At 45.5% G+C, this 12,623-nt stretch overlaps 4 protein-coding genes across 10 annotated transcripts in view; 3 read left to right on the top strand and 1 right to left on the bottom strand.

Annotated features, from left to right (window-relative positions):
* The window catches only part of LOC105838803 (bicaudal D-related protein homolog), a 42,099-nt gene that overhangs the window by 2,982 nt on the left and 26,494 nt on the right, over positions 1–12,623 (top strand). Inside the window, exon 1 of one of the 6 annotated variants that reach the window (XM_012684640.3) lies at positions 9,867–10,014. The exons of 2 other annotated variants lie outside the window; for them this stretch is intronic. The gene's annotated coding sequence lies outside the window, so the exon portion shown is untranslated. Of the gene's footprint in view, positions 1–9,866; positions 10,347–10,665; positions 11,181–12,623 lie in introns of those variants that run through there. 3 more of the 6 variants (XM_036290657.1, XM_012684639.3, XM_012684641.3) reach the window with 3 other exon arrangements.
* On the top strand, positions 40–3,099 carry LOC105838802 (protein sly1 homolog). Its single transcript, XM_012684638.3, has one exon. The coding sequence runs from the start codon at positions 389–391 to the stop codon at positions 2,285–2,287; it is 1,899 nt and encodes a 632-aa protein (XP_012540092.1). The 5' UTR covers positions 40–388; the 3' UTR covers positions 2,288–3,099.
* LOC105838806 (coiled-coil domain-containing protein 42 homolog) lies at positions 2,709–4,655 on the top strand. Its single transcript, XM_012684645.3, has 4 exons — positions 2,709–2,835; positions 3,167–3,455; positions 3,601–3,840; positions 4,275–4,655. Exons 1-4 carry the CDS (start codon positions 2,729–2,731, stop codon positions 4,632–4,634), a joined length of 996 nt encoding a protein of 331 aa, XP_012540099.1. The 5' UTR covers positions 2,709–2,728; the 3' UTR covers positions 4,635–4,655.
* On the bottom strand, positions 4,994–9,704 carry LOC105838805 (coiled-coil domain-containing protein 63). 2 transcript variants are annotated; one of them, XM_012684643.3, is made up of 7 exons: positions 8,657–9,704; positions 8,190–8,583; positions 7,564–7,898; positions 6,876–7,099; positions 6,050–6,312; positions 5,481–5,770; positions 4,994–5,202 (listed from the first exon to the last, which is right to left on the bottom strand). In XM_012684643.3, the coding sequence occupies exons 2-7, from the start codon at positions 8,538–8,540 to the stop codon at positions 5,022–5,024; spliced, it is 1,644 nt and encodes a 547-aa protein (XP_012540097.1). In that variant the 5' UTR covers positions 8,541–8,583; positions 8,657–9,704; the 3' UTR covers positions 4,994–5,021. The 2 variants fall into 2 exon arrangements, with proteins under 2 accessions (XP_012540097.1, XP_036146552.1); XM_036290659.1 differs by lacking the exon at positions 4,994–5,202 and having other exon boundaries at positions 5,450–5,770; positions 8,190–8,606.

Genomic DNA, 12,623 nt, shown 5'->3' with positions numbered 1-12,623 from the left:
TAATTCATACATGTTTTTGGCGCGAATTTGTCTCATGTGCACCGATAAGAAACTGTATTATAATTATCTAATGTAGATAAGTAAAGTTGCTGCTTTACAAGCAAAGTCGTGCAAACTTATCGACCACGAAAAACGTGACGTGTCGTTGTCGTCGTGTCCTGGTATCCGTCGAATAGTTTTGACAGCTCAAGGCAGTTATAAGGGCGCATGAGATTTATAAATTTCCTAGAATTCCGCTTTACCGGTGCTACACCGGGCGCGCATTCGACGTCTCTCGGGGATCGCAGCGACGTATACGAGCCACGTAACTTGACTCTCTGGCTCCCGAGCGCGTACGTGTATACGAGGTGTCGTGTGCGAGGTTAGGTTCCTCGACAGGCCCGTCACGATGAGCCTACGCGACCGCCAGATAAACGCCTTGAAACAGATGCTGAACCTGAATCAGCCCGAGCCGCGGTCGTACGAGGACGCGATGCCCATGTGGAAGATCCTCGTCTACGATCGCCTCGGCCAGGACATCATATCGCCGCTGATCTCCGTCAAGGAGCTGCGCGAGCTCGGGATCACGTTGCACATGCAGCTACACTCGGACCGCGACCCGATCCCCGAGGTGCCGGCTATCTACTTTTGCGCGCCCACGGACGAGAATCTCGGCAGGATCGGGCAGGACCTGCAGAACGGTCTGTACGATATCTATCACCTCAACTTCATCTCGCCGATCAGCCGGCAGCGGATGGAGGACCTGGCGGCGGCGGCGCTGCTCGGCGGCGTTGTCGCCAGCATCCATAAGGTGTTCGATCAGTACCTGAACTTCATCAGTCTGGAGGATGACCTGTTCGTTCTGCGGCATCAGAACAGCGAAGTGATATCCTACCACGCGATCAATCGCGGCGACGTCAAGGACAGCGAGATGGAGTCGGTAATGGACATTATTGTTGACTGTCTGTTTTCAGTGTTTGTCACCCTGGGCACTGTGCCGATCATACGGTGTCCCAGAGGCAACGCCGCCGAGATGGTTGCCAAGATGATCGACAAGAAGCTACGGGACAACGTGTGGGACGCGAGGAACAATTTGTTCGAGGGCGAGGCATCTGCTGCGACTGGCCATTATAGTTTCCAGCGACCACTGCTCATTGTGCTGGACCGTAACGTCGATATGGCCACGCCGCTGCATCACACTTGGACGTACCAGGCGCTGGCGCACGACGTGCTGGAGATGGCGTTGAACCGGCTCGTCGTAGAGGAGAGCGTGGGACGTTCTCCCGCGGGCGGGACGCGCTCCAAGACGCGCGCTTACGAGCTGGACAATCGAGATCGCTTCTGGTGCCAGCACAAGGGCAGCCCATTCCCCCGAGTCGCCGAAGCGATTCAGGAGGAGTTAGAGCAGTATCGCACCTTCGAGGAGGACGTCAAGAAGCTCAAAACGTCGATGGGCATCGACAACGACAGCGAGGTGGCGTTGTCCATGGTATCCAGCAATACGGCGCGGCTGACGAGCGCCGTCAACTCGTTGCCGCAGCTCCTGGAAATGAAGCGGCTGATCGACATGCACACGTCGGTGGCCACCGGTATCCTGAACGCTATCAAGTCTAGGCGGCTCGACACGTTCTTCGAACTCGAGGAGAAGATCATGAGCAAGCAGACGCTCGACCGAAGCGTGCTGGAGACGATCGGCGATCCGGATTGCGGCACCCCCGAGGACAAGTTACGTCTCGCCATTATCTATTACATTTGCACGAATATGTCCGACGCGGAATACGATAAGCTAGAGGCGGCGCTCACCGCGGCCGGCTGCAACCTGAACCCGCTGATATATGTGAAGCGTTTGCGCAATTACACTAGGATAGCCGAGATCCAGAGTAGCTACGAGGGCGGCGGCACCAAGACGGTCAGTATGTTCTCCAAGCTGATGACTCAGGGCTCGTCGTTCGTCATGGAGGGCGTGAAGAATCTGGTTGTGAAGAGGCACAATTTACCCGTGACCAAGATCGTGGACGAGCTGATGGAGTCCAAGCAGTCGTCGCGCACCGAGGACTACCTTTACCTGGACCCGAAGCAGCTTAAGCACACCGAGCAGATGCCGAAGAATCGGCCGACGTTCCAGGACGTGATAGTCTTCGTGGTGGGGGGCGGCAATTACATCGAGTACCAGAACCTGGCGGACTATATGAAGCAACGAAGCGGAGCCGGGGTGAACAAACGGGTGATCTACGGCTCCACGACCTTCATCAACGCCAAGCAATTGCTCAAGCAACTTTCTCTACTCGGCCAGGAAGTCCACTCGTGAACGGATATACCGGTTTTATCATCTTCGCTAACTTTCCCCCCTTCCTCCCCTGTCTCATCTATGTCTTTCACTCGCGCGCGGTATCCAATGACGCTATATGCATTTCTTTTTTTAATAAGGTCGTTGTTAGCTCTTGTATAAAGTGTACAATATGAATAAAGCCCGGTTCGTTATTTTCAGCAATGCCTCTCCTCTGCCTTCGACTTTCCCACCACTCGGGCCTGCCACGTGTTTCTCGTCTCGCTTTTCTCTCTATCTTTCTCTCGTGCGCTCGTGCGCGCTTACGTGTGTATGTACACGACTACATTCAATTTGTTTGATCGATCGGTCGTGCACGATGGATACATGCTTCCTTCTTTGACATTTTTGTAAAAGCGTGTATACGTTCTCGTATTGACACGTTTTTTTGTTAAAAATCGCGGGCATTTTAAGGAAAAAAAAATGGCTACATCGGGAGAACTTGTGCAAAGAGCTGTAATCCCTACCAATTCGCAGAATGCAGTCTTGGAGTATTTTATATCCAAGCAAGAGGAACGTCAAACTATCAAGTAACGTAAATAAAAAATAATTAGAAAATAATTAGATGGTTATAAACGTTGCAGTACAATATTCTTATTTAATATATTGAAGGTTCATAGGTAAAAAGAAATTATATGAGGAACGTAAGAGTAAAGATGCGCGAAATAGATGAATTTATTGTAACACGTAATAATCGATAATAAGAAGCGAATAGTACAATAGAATTACTTTAGTCTCTTAATAATAGAAAGAATTATATTTTTAATAAATTTTAAAATAAATATTTAGTATAATTTTGTCAATTTATTTTTTCAATCATTATAACTTACATTTTCGTTACGTTATTTATAACGACGTTAGGAAATATCCGGAATGGGACAAAGGGAGAGTTTGCCCGGCGACCGAAGTGATCAGGTCTCGTCAGGAGTTGGCACAGGTCGAAGAATTATTAAAGGAGAAACGAGCGGAACAGGAGATGAAACGTAAATGCTTGGACGAGCAGTGGCAGGAGGCGAGAAAACAGCAGTTGCAGTTGCGGCAATCTCTCATAAAGTTTAATACGCTTGTGAAGGAGAACGTCGAGAAGCGCGAGCGAGCCGAGCAGAAGATCAAGGAGGAGCACGAACGCCAGGAGAAATTCAAGCAAGAAGTATGGGATCGATGAAGGAAACGAACGGCTAGGAACTCTAAGGAAGCGGACCTCGCGATCTTAATTTCAATCGAACGGTTGCTTAAAATAAAAAAAAAAGATTTTATATATCGATTGTGTAACTATAATATTTCCTTTTTATTAGATCGAGGAATTGGAGCAGAAATTGCGCTATATGAGAGACGTGCGCGATAAAATGCAGCGATACGTAGGGGAATACCGGAAGTACCAAAATTACTTGGACAGGGTCGTGAACGAGACGGGCGAATTTCAGTCGATCAACGAAATTTTTAATCGCTACGAAACTTTACTCGAGGCCAGGCAAGCGTTGTCTGATCATCAAGACAGGAACCTTCAAATGCTGGAAAAGAAAGGAACAGAAATAGTATTGTTCAAATTATCACATCTTATATTTTGGATCATCATAATTTTTTACAAACTCGCATTATCTTTTTTAAATTATTTTAATTTAAGTTATTTAAATTACTTAAATATTAATATAAATTAATATGATTTCATCGTAGCTATGTGAGCTATTGATTTTCATTCTGCAAATAGCCTGAAGTATTTTCATATAAACTTTATTGAGATATCTATCTCTTTTTCTGGCGCTTTTTTTATCTGCCGTTTGATTTTCATCTCCGTACGATTTTCAATTGAGTTTTTTTATATGAATCTTTTTTATGAATTTGTATACAATATTGCTTGGCTTTTAAATATCTGTTTTCAAATGGTGTTTTTTCTGCTCTTCACGCTTCTTCGATAAAAGAAAGATAGATGAAAGCTAAAGGCTATAGAGGTAATATTTGTTACGTGCAGCATCACTTAACGGAAACCAAAACGCAAGTATTGATGGGATTGAATAATAAATTGGCGGAATTGCAAGCGAGATATGATTGGGCGAAAGCGGAGGCATTGAAATGGGAGACGATCGTCTCGAAGATAAAGGAGACCGCCGCCGCGAAGAACTTGGAGCTTACGCAAGTGAAGGCCTGCTGCTGGAACATCTATCAGCAGATTTGTAAGAGAAAAGAGATACCCGTACAGGTGAGCAGCGAGGACGTCGAGCAACAGCTGATTCACATCAAGCGCACCGTCCTTGAATTGAAGCGAATTATCAAGACCGTCAAGAAGAGGATGCGGGAAGAAGAGAAAGGTTTGCCTCACACTTGCGAATAGAGGTGTCTATCATTACCGCGGCTGATTACGATTCTGCAGTGCCGCGAAGACGACGGATGCAGCGACGACGAAGCGAATGAATGAAACATCGTCGTTCAGTAATGAAAAGTTTCAAGTTGTATCTGCGTAAAAAAATGTAGCTCATATTTCTTTTTCTCTTTATATATAATATACACACATATATAAATATCAAAGTTAGAGTAAATTAAATAATTACAGCTCAAAAATCGATTCGCACAATTATTATTTTCTTTACGTTGCTATGGAGTTTGTATCGATCTGGCGATCTTCCTTCGTGAACTGAATCCTCGTAAACTTCACGTAAACATCGCTAGCGAAAGGTCACGTTGCGAATTAGTGAAGAAAATGCTTCGTCGTTAATTCACTTTATTGATAACGTCTTTGCATAATCTTCCTAGCCGCCGGTAAGTGGCAGGCGGACACGTTGTGAAGCATCTCCGTGTAATCCTCCGTGAGCCTTTGTTGCAACTTCTGCATGGCTTCGGCACGTGTCAGCGGCACTTCCAGGCCCTCCGTAACGAACTGCATCTGCTCCTGTTCCACGCAGCTGCATCCGAAGACGGTTAAAGTAGTTAAATGAAGTTGATACGCGACCCGAATATCCTCGACACGTGTTTAGCGCCGAATGTATTAACAATATATTTCCACTGATACACTGATTAATTATCTACTTGGTTATTGAATCTATTGTAAGTGTATCTGACTTGACGGGAGAAGAGCTAAACTACTTTAAACATCAAACAAAAATTAGGCTGCTACGTTTAAGATTAAATGTCTATGAAATAAAATAAAGGAACATGGAAGGGATAACGAAGAAGGACTCACAGGACACAGGGTTGGGTGGGTACGATGCGATTGAGTGCAGGCACTTTTAGTCTGGGCTTCCTTTCTTCATCTACCCGCAACTGCGGAGCTTTGCTTTCCTTGTCCACCCAGTAAACCTTGTGGAACATTTCGGTAATCTGTTTCTCGATAATGCCTAAATAGAGCATGACGTTGCTTGTGGTAACTTGGGTGTTGTCGCCTAATAATTCTAAAATCGGCGAGTTGTCGCAATGTATCGCCTTGAAGAGGCCGTCGATCCCGTGCAGTAGCTTATCCATCACGTTGTTGCACTGGAATGAAGCATGAATAATCGCCGGTTAGACAATCGGACTGCGGTTTGCCGAGTCGCTATGCGGATATATCGAAACCATAAATCAGTTTTATTGAGATCAAGGATGATGGCGAGATAATTCTTAAAAGGCGCGAGCGTTAATTTGCTAATGAAAATTTTAAGACTGGTGTCTTGTTCTCTTGATCAACGATAATATTTTGCATTTTGAATAATGTTTTCAAGTTTTGAGAAAATAATTTCAACACGAAATTTCCACTGTAACATTTCTCTCATTAACCTGAGCAAGATTCTCTTCGGCAGCATCTGCTAGCGCTGTCTGTTTCTCCAACTCCTTGGTAATCTTTTCCAAAGTCTCGGCCTGCTGTTCGTCGCGATGTACATTCAAGGCTCGTGCCTCGTCGATGGCCACCGTTAGCTGTTCCATCCTCGCCTGCAGACTCTCTAGCTCGTCATTTAGCTCGTTCACGTAATTGAAGAGCGCGAAATTTTCCTCCTCTTGCTTAATGAAGTGCGCGGTGAGCTTGTCGATTTCTTGCTCGCCTGTTTATTTATGTTTATTGTCGTATTAAACTCAAGACTGAATGTTATTAATGTAATCTATAAAGTTCAAATATCGAATAACAGTTAAAATACATGCATCTACATCTTTAACTTTTTAAAAAAACTAAATAAGTTTGTAAAAAAAAAAAAATTATGACATCAAATTTCTATCTAGTCACATCATGAACAATTTTGTTCCGGAAAGAATCAAATAGAGAAATATAAATATAAATAGGTAAAAAAATTTCCATCAGAAATTTCCAAACAAGCTCAAAGATATTTTATTCTATATTTTTTAAGAAATCCTCAATATTAATCAAAAAACCTAAACATTTTTTTATTCTAATTATCTGGCAACGATTTAAAGATAAAGTATTTTGTTTTCTGAAAATTTAACTTTTTAGATTTGCTTGCTTTTTATAAGGAAACCCTTCAATTGTTACACGTGCAAAACTAGGGCAAGCTTGGGAGTTCCGTGAGAAAATCCGATTTTACAACGAGAGAATGCGCTCTTGAAAATAAAATCGTCCCATTATTCTAAGTAAAAGGCTGTTTTACGGTACCGGTGAATTGTTTGATCGTCTGCAAGATTTGCGTGAAGGCCGCTATCTTGTTCTGCTTCTCCTCCCGTCTGGCCTGCCTCTCGGCTTTCCTTTTCGCGTTCAGATCGACCATCTCGCGAAACTGTCCCTTCACGCCGAGGAACTCCTGCAGCTTCATCTCGTTGTCCAAAGTCCTCTTCAATTCGCACATCTCCGACGTGTGGTTCTTCAGGTCCCTTATCCCTCTGCGAACAGACAATTCCCGCCTCGTCGATTCATGGTCCAGCTCATCCCGGAATGTCTCGCCTTCGACCAGCAAGAAAATTACGCAAATTCGCACCGCGACCGAATAGATCAAGAAGTTGTTACGATAATCGGACGGAAATCGCGAACGGCGGAAATTCCATGCGCCACTGGCTTGGCCGATCATTGCTCTCCGAGTTTCTAATTCGGAGACAACGACGACATTGGACAGCCATTCCAGGCCGAAACTGCGCGACTAGATCTCGTGTAGTTATTATTAGAAAAAACCATCTGGATTATGGGGACAACGATTTTAGTCGCGAAGATTTCCACTTTCGCGGCTCTGCAAGTAGTCGTCGATGTCGCGCGCGCAAATCGCCGGCGTCTTACGCTCGCGTGGATCGCATTTCACGGTGTATCGGCGCCGATCAACGACGCGGAAAAAGCATCGCGCGTCTTCCCATACCTCTCGCGAAGCGCCTGGATCTTGTTGAGCTCCTCGTCCCGCTGATTGAACGTAACCGTCGCCTGCTCGATCAGGTCGTTGATGATCTGCTTGCCGGTGTTCAGTTGGCCGGTCAGCTTGTTCCACATCACCATGAACTGCGCCCGCGCCTTCAACATGGTCTCGATCTCGGCGCGCAGCTTCGCGTTCTCCGCTATCACCAGGTTGAACCTCTTTGTGGCCACCTCCGCCCGGTTCTCCAGCATGAGTATCGTCTTACTGTGCTGCGCCGCTATCTCCCGTGATTGCAGGTCGGTGCGCACTTTCATCTTCATGCTCGTGACATCCTTCGAAAGCTGCAACAAACGTTCTTACATGTCGTAAATGTGAGACGTCGCGGGATGAAAGTGATATTTCTCTTTACTTGTATATACGCTTATAAAGACGATCTCTCGTGACACTAATTACGCTTTCATTCGTTATCGATTACCCGCGACATCGCGAAACATTGTAGTCTCGCGCATCAAATAATCCGTCCTACATTTATTGATGCCTCGAGAAATTTTCGATTTTCGAAACGTTAGTCAAACTATTCGCGCATTTATGTCAATGTAGATCTAAAATTCGACATTGGCAATACCAGCAACCTTGCCGATCTGCTCGTTAAGCTCGGCTATCTGCCGCTTCTCGTTCTCTATCAACTCGAGATACTTGGCGCGCTTCGTCAGCAGACACCTCAGCTTCTCGTCCATCTCCACATCTTTACGCGTGAATGCCTTCGATCGCGCGGTCTTAATCGCCAGCACGAGTTCGGCCTTCTCGTATTCGAGACGATCGATCGCGTTCTGCTGATTGCGGAGCTGGAGCCTCGCGTCCTCCGCGCACGCCGCCCGATCGTTCTCCATTATCCTGTACTGCCTCTTCAGCCTCGAGAGCTCGGCCTCCGCCATCGTCTCCAGCTCCAGTTCGTCCTGGACTGGTTGCTGCTTGTACGCCATCTCCAAGTCCCGTTTTCGACAGCCTTATCCGTTGACGAGAGTTCTAGAGTTTATTAATAATCATCGCTGATCAATTCGCAGGAATCGTTTTACGTTCCGAGGATTATTTCGCGTACCTTCTACTTCTCTTTTACGACAGACTCATAGGAGATAGGTAGAGGAAGGGGGAAGTGAGAGAGAGAGAAAGCCGTCAGTTTTTTCTACCGGAAGACGTTGGCGTCCTCGCGATCGGCGACGTCGGTCACGAAGATCCATGCAGGGGCGTTCGCACTCCAGTCGTAATCCCCGATGACATTGGACGCCGACATTTGAGAGAGACATCTGCCACCCCGCGCAGTCGAGGCAGCTGTAAGGTGCGCTATAGCTGCTGGCTTCTGTTGCTACTTCCGGTTGCTAAGCAATGGGCCCAGCGACGTAACGCTCGCCGAACGGTTTGGGCGGCTGCGGAAATTGAATTTTCCCCACAGCCAAACTCACATGAATACTTGACCATTTTAAACCTACAGATACACTGTGTGGCTTTAAAATATCAAATCATTAAAATAAATTATAAACTTCTTGATGAATTGCGGAAGAAGAATAAGGAAAAGTTGTAAATTACTCGTTAAGTGCGTTCCGCCTCTTAATAATTCACGACGCGGTGTGAATCAGTTCGAAATCTCACGCGACGGAGATTTTAATGATCTCTATCTTATTCCGCGATACGATTCCGAGCGAGAATCTATCAGCGGAGCGCGACAATCGGAAGTGTATCTACAAATTGCTCCCGCTCGATATCCCGTTTATTGATCGTTAAAGCCGGATTCCGCGCGACGCGTTTCCGTTTGCAAATCAGATCAGAGAGCAAGTATACGAGGCTGGACGAGGCGTTTCTCCGCGCGATGTAGCGCGCGGAACTCGATCTGCCTTTCGCATTAGCGTTAATCGTTTCCTACGAGTTAAACGAGCAAAAAGTCCAGCATGATACAGCCAGATAGCACGCAGCAGCTGATACATTCTCATTTACATTCTCATAATTAGAGAACGTTAAATATCGAATGCGTTGGGCGCCGAGCTAGATTCTCATGATCATTGAATCGCTCCAGGTGTGAAATATCTACCCTACGCTTTTGGCGTAGTTTTTCTTCGGGAGGCAGACGTTCTTCGAGAGCGATCGAAGAGCGACGGAAGAATAATTAACGCGTGCTTCTCTTCTCGTTGAGAACCTCATGGGCGCTGGGTGCCGTGCATATTCGGTGGGATCCAGTCAGGTGGTGGTTCGACCAGGTAGGTCAAGTGGTGGGGGCACACGCTCGCAGGATGCGAACGGGGGAGACGTTAGTTCACCTCCGGAGGGGAAGGTCGCCAGGTCGATCGGTTCTACCCGCCGCGTGCGCGTAGACGAACGTGAGAGAGGGAGAGAGAGAGAGGGAGAAAGACTTCTCAGTCTACGAGCCACAGATTCCGACCGACCGTCGCGCGGTGCCTCTTTGTGGTACGTATCATCCGTTTCTCTCGATTCCCAATAAAGTGCGGATAAAATTTGAGAAATTTGGCCGGCCGCACTCGGCGCGGCGCCTCGCCATTCCTCGGCCTCGGGACGGAGAGCGATTTCGGCGGCCGCGCGGATACCCGCGCTTCGATCGATACCACGAAACGGCGATTGCCGGAGAACGTGCGAACGCCCCGTGCAGGAAGATGCAATTGTTATGCAGTGAGCCGCGATTCAGGATCGACAGTAACATCGCGGCCTGTGCTGTGTGTGTGCCGCGACTCTGGTCGGGCTGGAGTTGTTAGGAGGGTGGCTCGTTTGGCCTCGCCAGTACGGTAATCAACTGTCGGTGAAAACTTTTCTCAGGGCTTTGATACGAGTCGCAATCATTTTTCGGAAGTACTGAGGAAGTCCACATCTTCCCTTAGAATTTTTCATAAATGTGAAATTTTGTGTGTGAACTATTTCAAGATTCGTGTCAAAAAAAGTTGATAAATTTTTCAAAAAGCTATGAAATTCTATATGAAAAATTCTAAACAGATGTTCTTCATTAAAATACGTAAAAAATTTCGATGAAAATTTTCTCGGAATTTTTTCGCATAATTTTCAAAAACAAACAAAATTTTTAACGTTTTAATTCGTGCAAAAACTGTGGAAAATATTTTCACCACGGCGTGTGCACAAAAAAAAATATAATAATTTGATTTCATCTCTCAAACCGGAATGCTATTTGCGAAAATATATTGGAAACTATGATCGCAGATTTAATTCGATATGGATCACGAGTAATTCAGTTTTTGCGGTTTTTTTTCCACATTTTTTCTTAGCCTTCATTCTTCAGCAATGAAGCAGAATGCAAACTGTCGCGAATTTGTGTTTACGCGAGCCGACAAAGGGAACCGCGAGCGGGTGCGCCGAGCCGAACGAATTACTTTCAACCGCGCGGCAATATGGTGGGAGAATCGCCGCTGGTCGCTCCTCTCCTCGCGCGGAGCACGCCGCGCGATTCCGTAATATTTATTTTCCACTCACGGCTAGTGACTCACTACCTGGCCGACCGCGCCACGGCGAGCAGGTAGACCTCGTGTCCGTGTGCGAGATTCGTGATCGCTCTTCCACATCCTCGCGCGTCCGCGTGTGTAGTTCACAGTGGAGCTCGGAGAGGTGAGGTGCGTGTGTATGTGTATGTGTGCGCGCACGCGCGTGTGTGTGTACGTGTGTGTATGTCACATGAATAGTGCAAATTTCTCTTTCGATTTTCAAGAAGGAAATTATAAATATTTATTCGCGTCGTAAATGTTTATACCGAGGCTTCGTGGCGGAGCGGCGTAAAATATTTCTCGAAAGGACGCGCGAGCGTGTGCGGAGGAGGGTGCCTCGCTAGTCACCCTTTGTTTGGCAAAAATTAAAGGATACCAGGCGGACAGTTCGTAGTAGATTAACGAAAGACAAACAGAGACGCGTCTGTGGGCGGCCGTGATCGATGGAAAGCTACCGAGAGTTGACGTTCCTTCGCGTCGTCGATCAAATTAATGATCAGTGACGGTCAGGGATGGTCAAGTGGGAAGGGAGAGGGCGGTTCTTGATCTACATCCTCTTTATTGGATTTATCCGCGAGGGTTGACGGTGAGCCGACCAACGACGTACGAATCGATAAACATGAACTGTCGCACGTGCCGTCCGTGACCGTCGACTGCCGTCACACATTTTTATCGCCGCTCAAGGATAATGCGACGCAATTGTAACTCTTTCTATCGCCCTATCGCGCGGAACGCGTAGAAATGCGCGAAGCGTTTTCCACCCACGCGCCCGCGAGTCAATTTGCGCGCGGAAACGGTTTTTCGAACGTCCGCGTGTCGGTATGCAAAATCGGCGCGATTAAATCCGCCTATGTCACTCGGTATTTAAAAAAACAAAGAATTCAGTAATAATAATCAAGCTTAAGTGGTAGTTAAATACGAGGATTTAATGAAATAATTTAATTTAAATGTGTAATTGATGTAATAAACATTTAGTACAATAATATTAAATTAATTCTCTGACCGATACGCGTTTTAAACATAATATAGATAAAGTTAAGATCGCATGTTCGGTCTGCAGTGAATCTTGATGTTGAATATAATTTTTGTATTAATTTAATATTCTTATCTTATGTAAAGCATATAAACTGCGCGCCGACAATTTCGTCAATTTTGAAACATAGTTATTAATTGTAAGCTAAACATTGACGCTCAGAAGCATCTTAAAAATTTCTCCTTACCCGAAAAAACAAAATAATTTATAAAATTTAATAATTGTTCAGTAATCGATTGGTTATTATTATTATGTTTATTAATAAATATAATTACAAAAATTTGATGGTTATAATCGTTAAACGTTTAATTGAAATTATTTTATTAAAGTCTGATTATTATTACTAAACAGTTTTCTTCAATATATTCTCTTCTCACTAATCAAAACAAGTCGAGAATGGATCTCGAGTGGCTGATTCTGTTTTGTGATGTAGCACTTTGACTGTAACTATAATTACGATTCACTAAGAATGTCTCTAAAAGAAATCGAACGTTCATTTTCTTTTCGTTTAATAACATGCGAAAGTGTTTAAACTTTCG

The sequence above is a fragment of the Monomorium pharaonis genome, chromosome 8, assembly GCF_013373865.1.
Source record: "Monomorium pharaonis isolate MP-MQ-018 chromosome 8, ASM1337386v2, whole genome shotgun sequence".
Classification (NCBI taxonomy): domain Eukaryota; kingdom Metazoa; phylum Arthropoda; class Insecta; order Hymenoptera; family Formicidae; genus Monomorium; species Monomorium pharaonis.
Note: the sequence above shows the minus strand (reverse complement) of the source record. Positions and strands in the feature narration are given on the sequence as shown.

Coding starts and splice junctions, on each gene's coding strand:
- LOC105838802 (XM_012684638.3), top strand. CDS start 389: ATGAGCCTACGCGACCGCCAGATAAACGCCTTGAAACAGATGCTGAAC.
- LOC105838806 (XM_012684645.3), top strand. CDS start 2,729: ATGGCTACATCGGGAGAACTTGTGCAAAGAGCTGTAATCCCTACCAAT. Junction 2,836..3,166: donor GAGGAACGTCAAACTATCAA/GTAACGTAAATA, acceptor TAACGACGTTAG/GAAATATCCGGAATGGGACA. Junction 3,841..4,274: donor AAAAGAAAGGAACAGAAATA/GTATTGTTCAAA, acceptor TGTTACGTGCAG/CATCACTTAACGGAAACCAA.
- LOC105838805 (XM_012684643.3), bottom strand. CDS start 8,540: ATGGCGTACAAGCAGCAACCAGTCCAGGACGAACTGGAGCTGGAGACG. Junction 7,899..8,189: donor TTAACGAGCAGATCGGCAAG/GTTGCTGGTATT, acceptor CGTTTGTTGCAG/CTTTCGAAGGATGTCACGAG. Junction 5,203..5,480: donor CCCACCCAACCCTGTGTCCT/GTGAGTCCTTCT, acceptor CTTCGGATGCAG/CTGCGTGGAACAGGAGCAGA.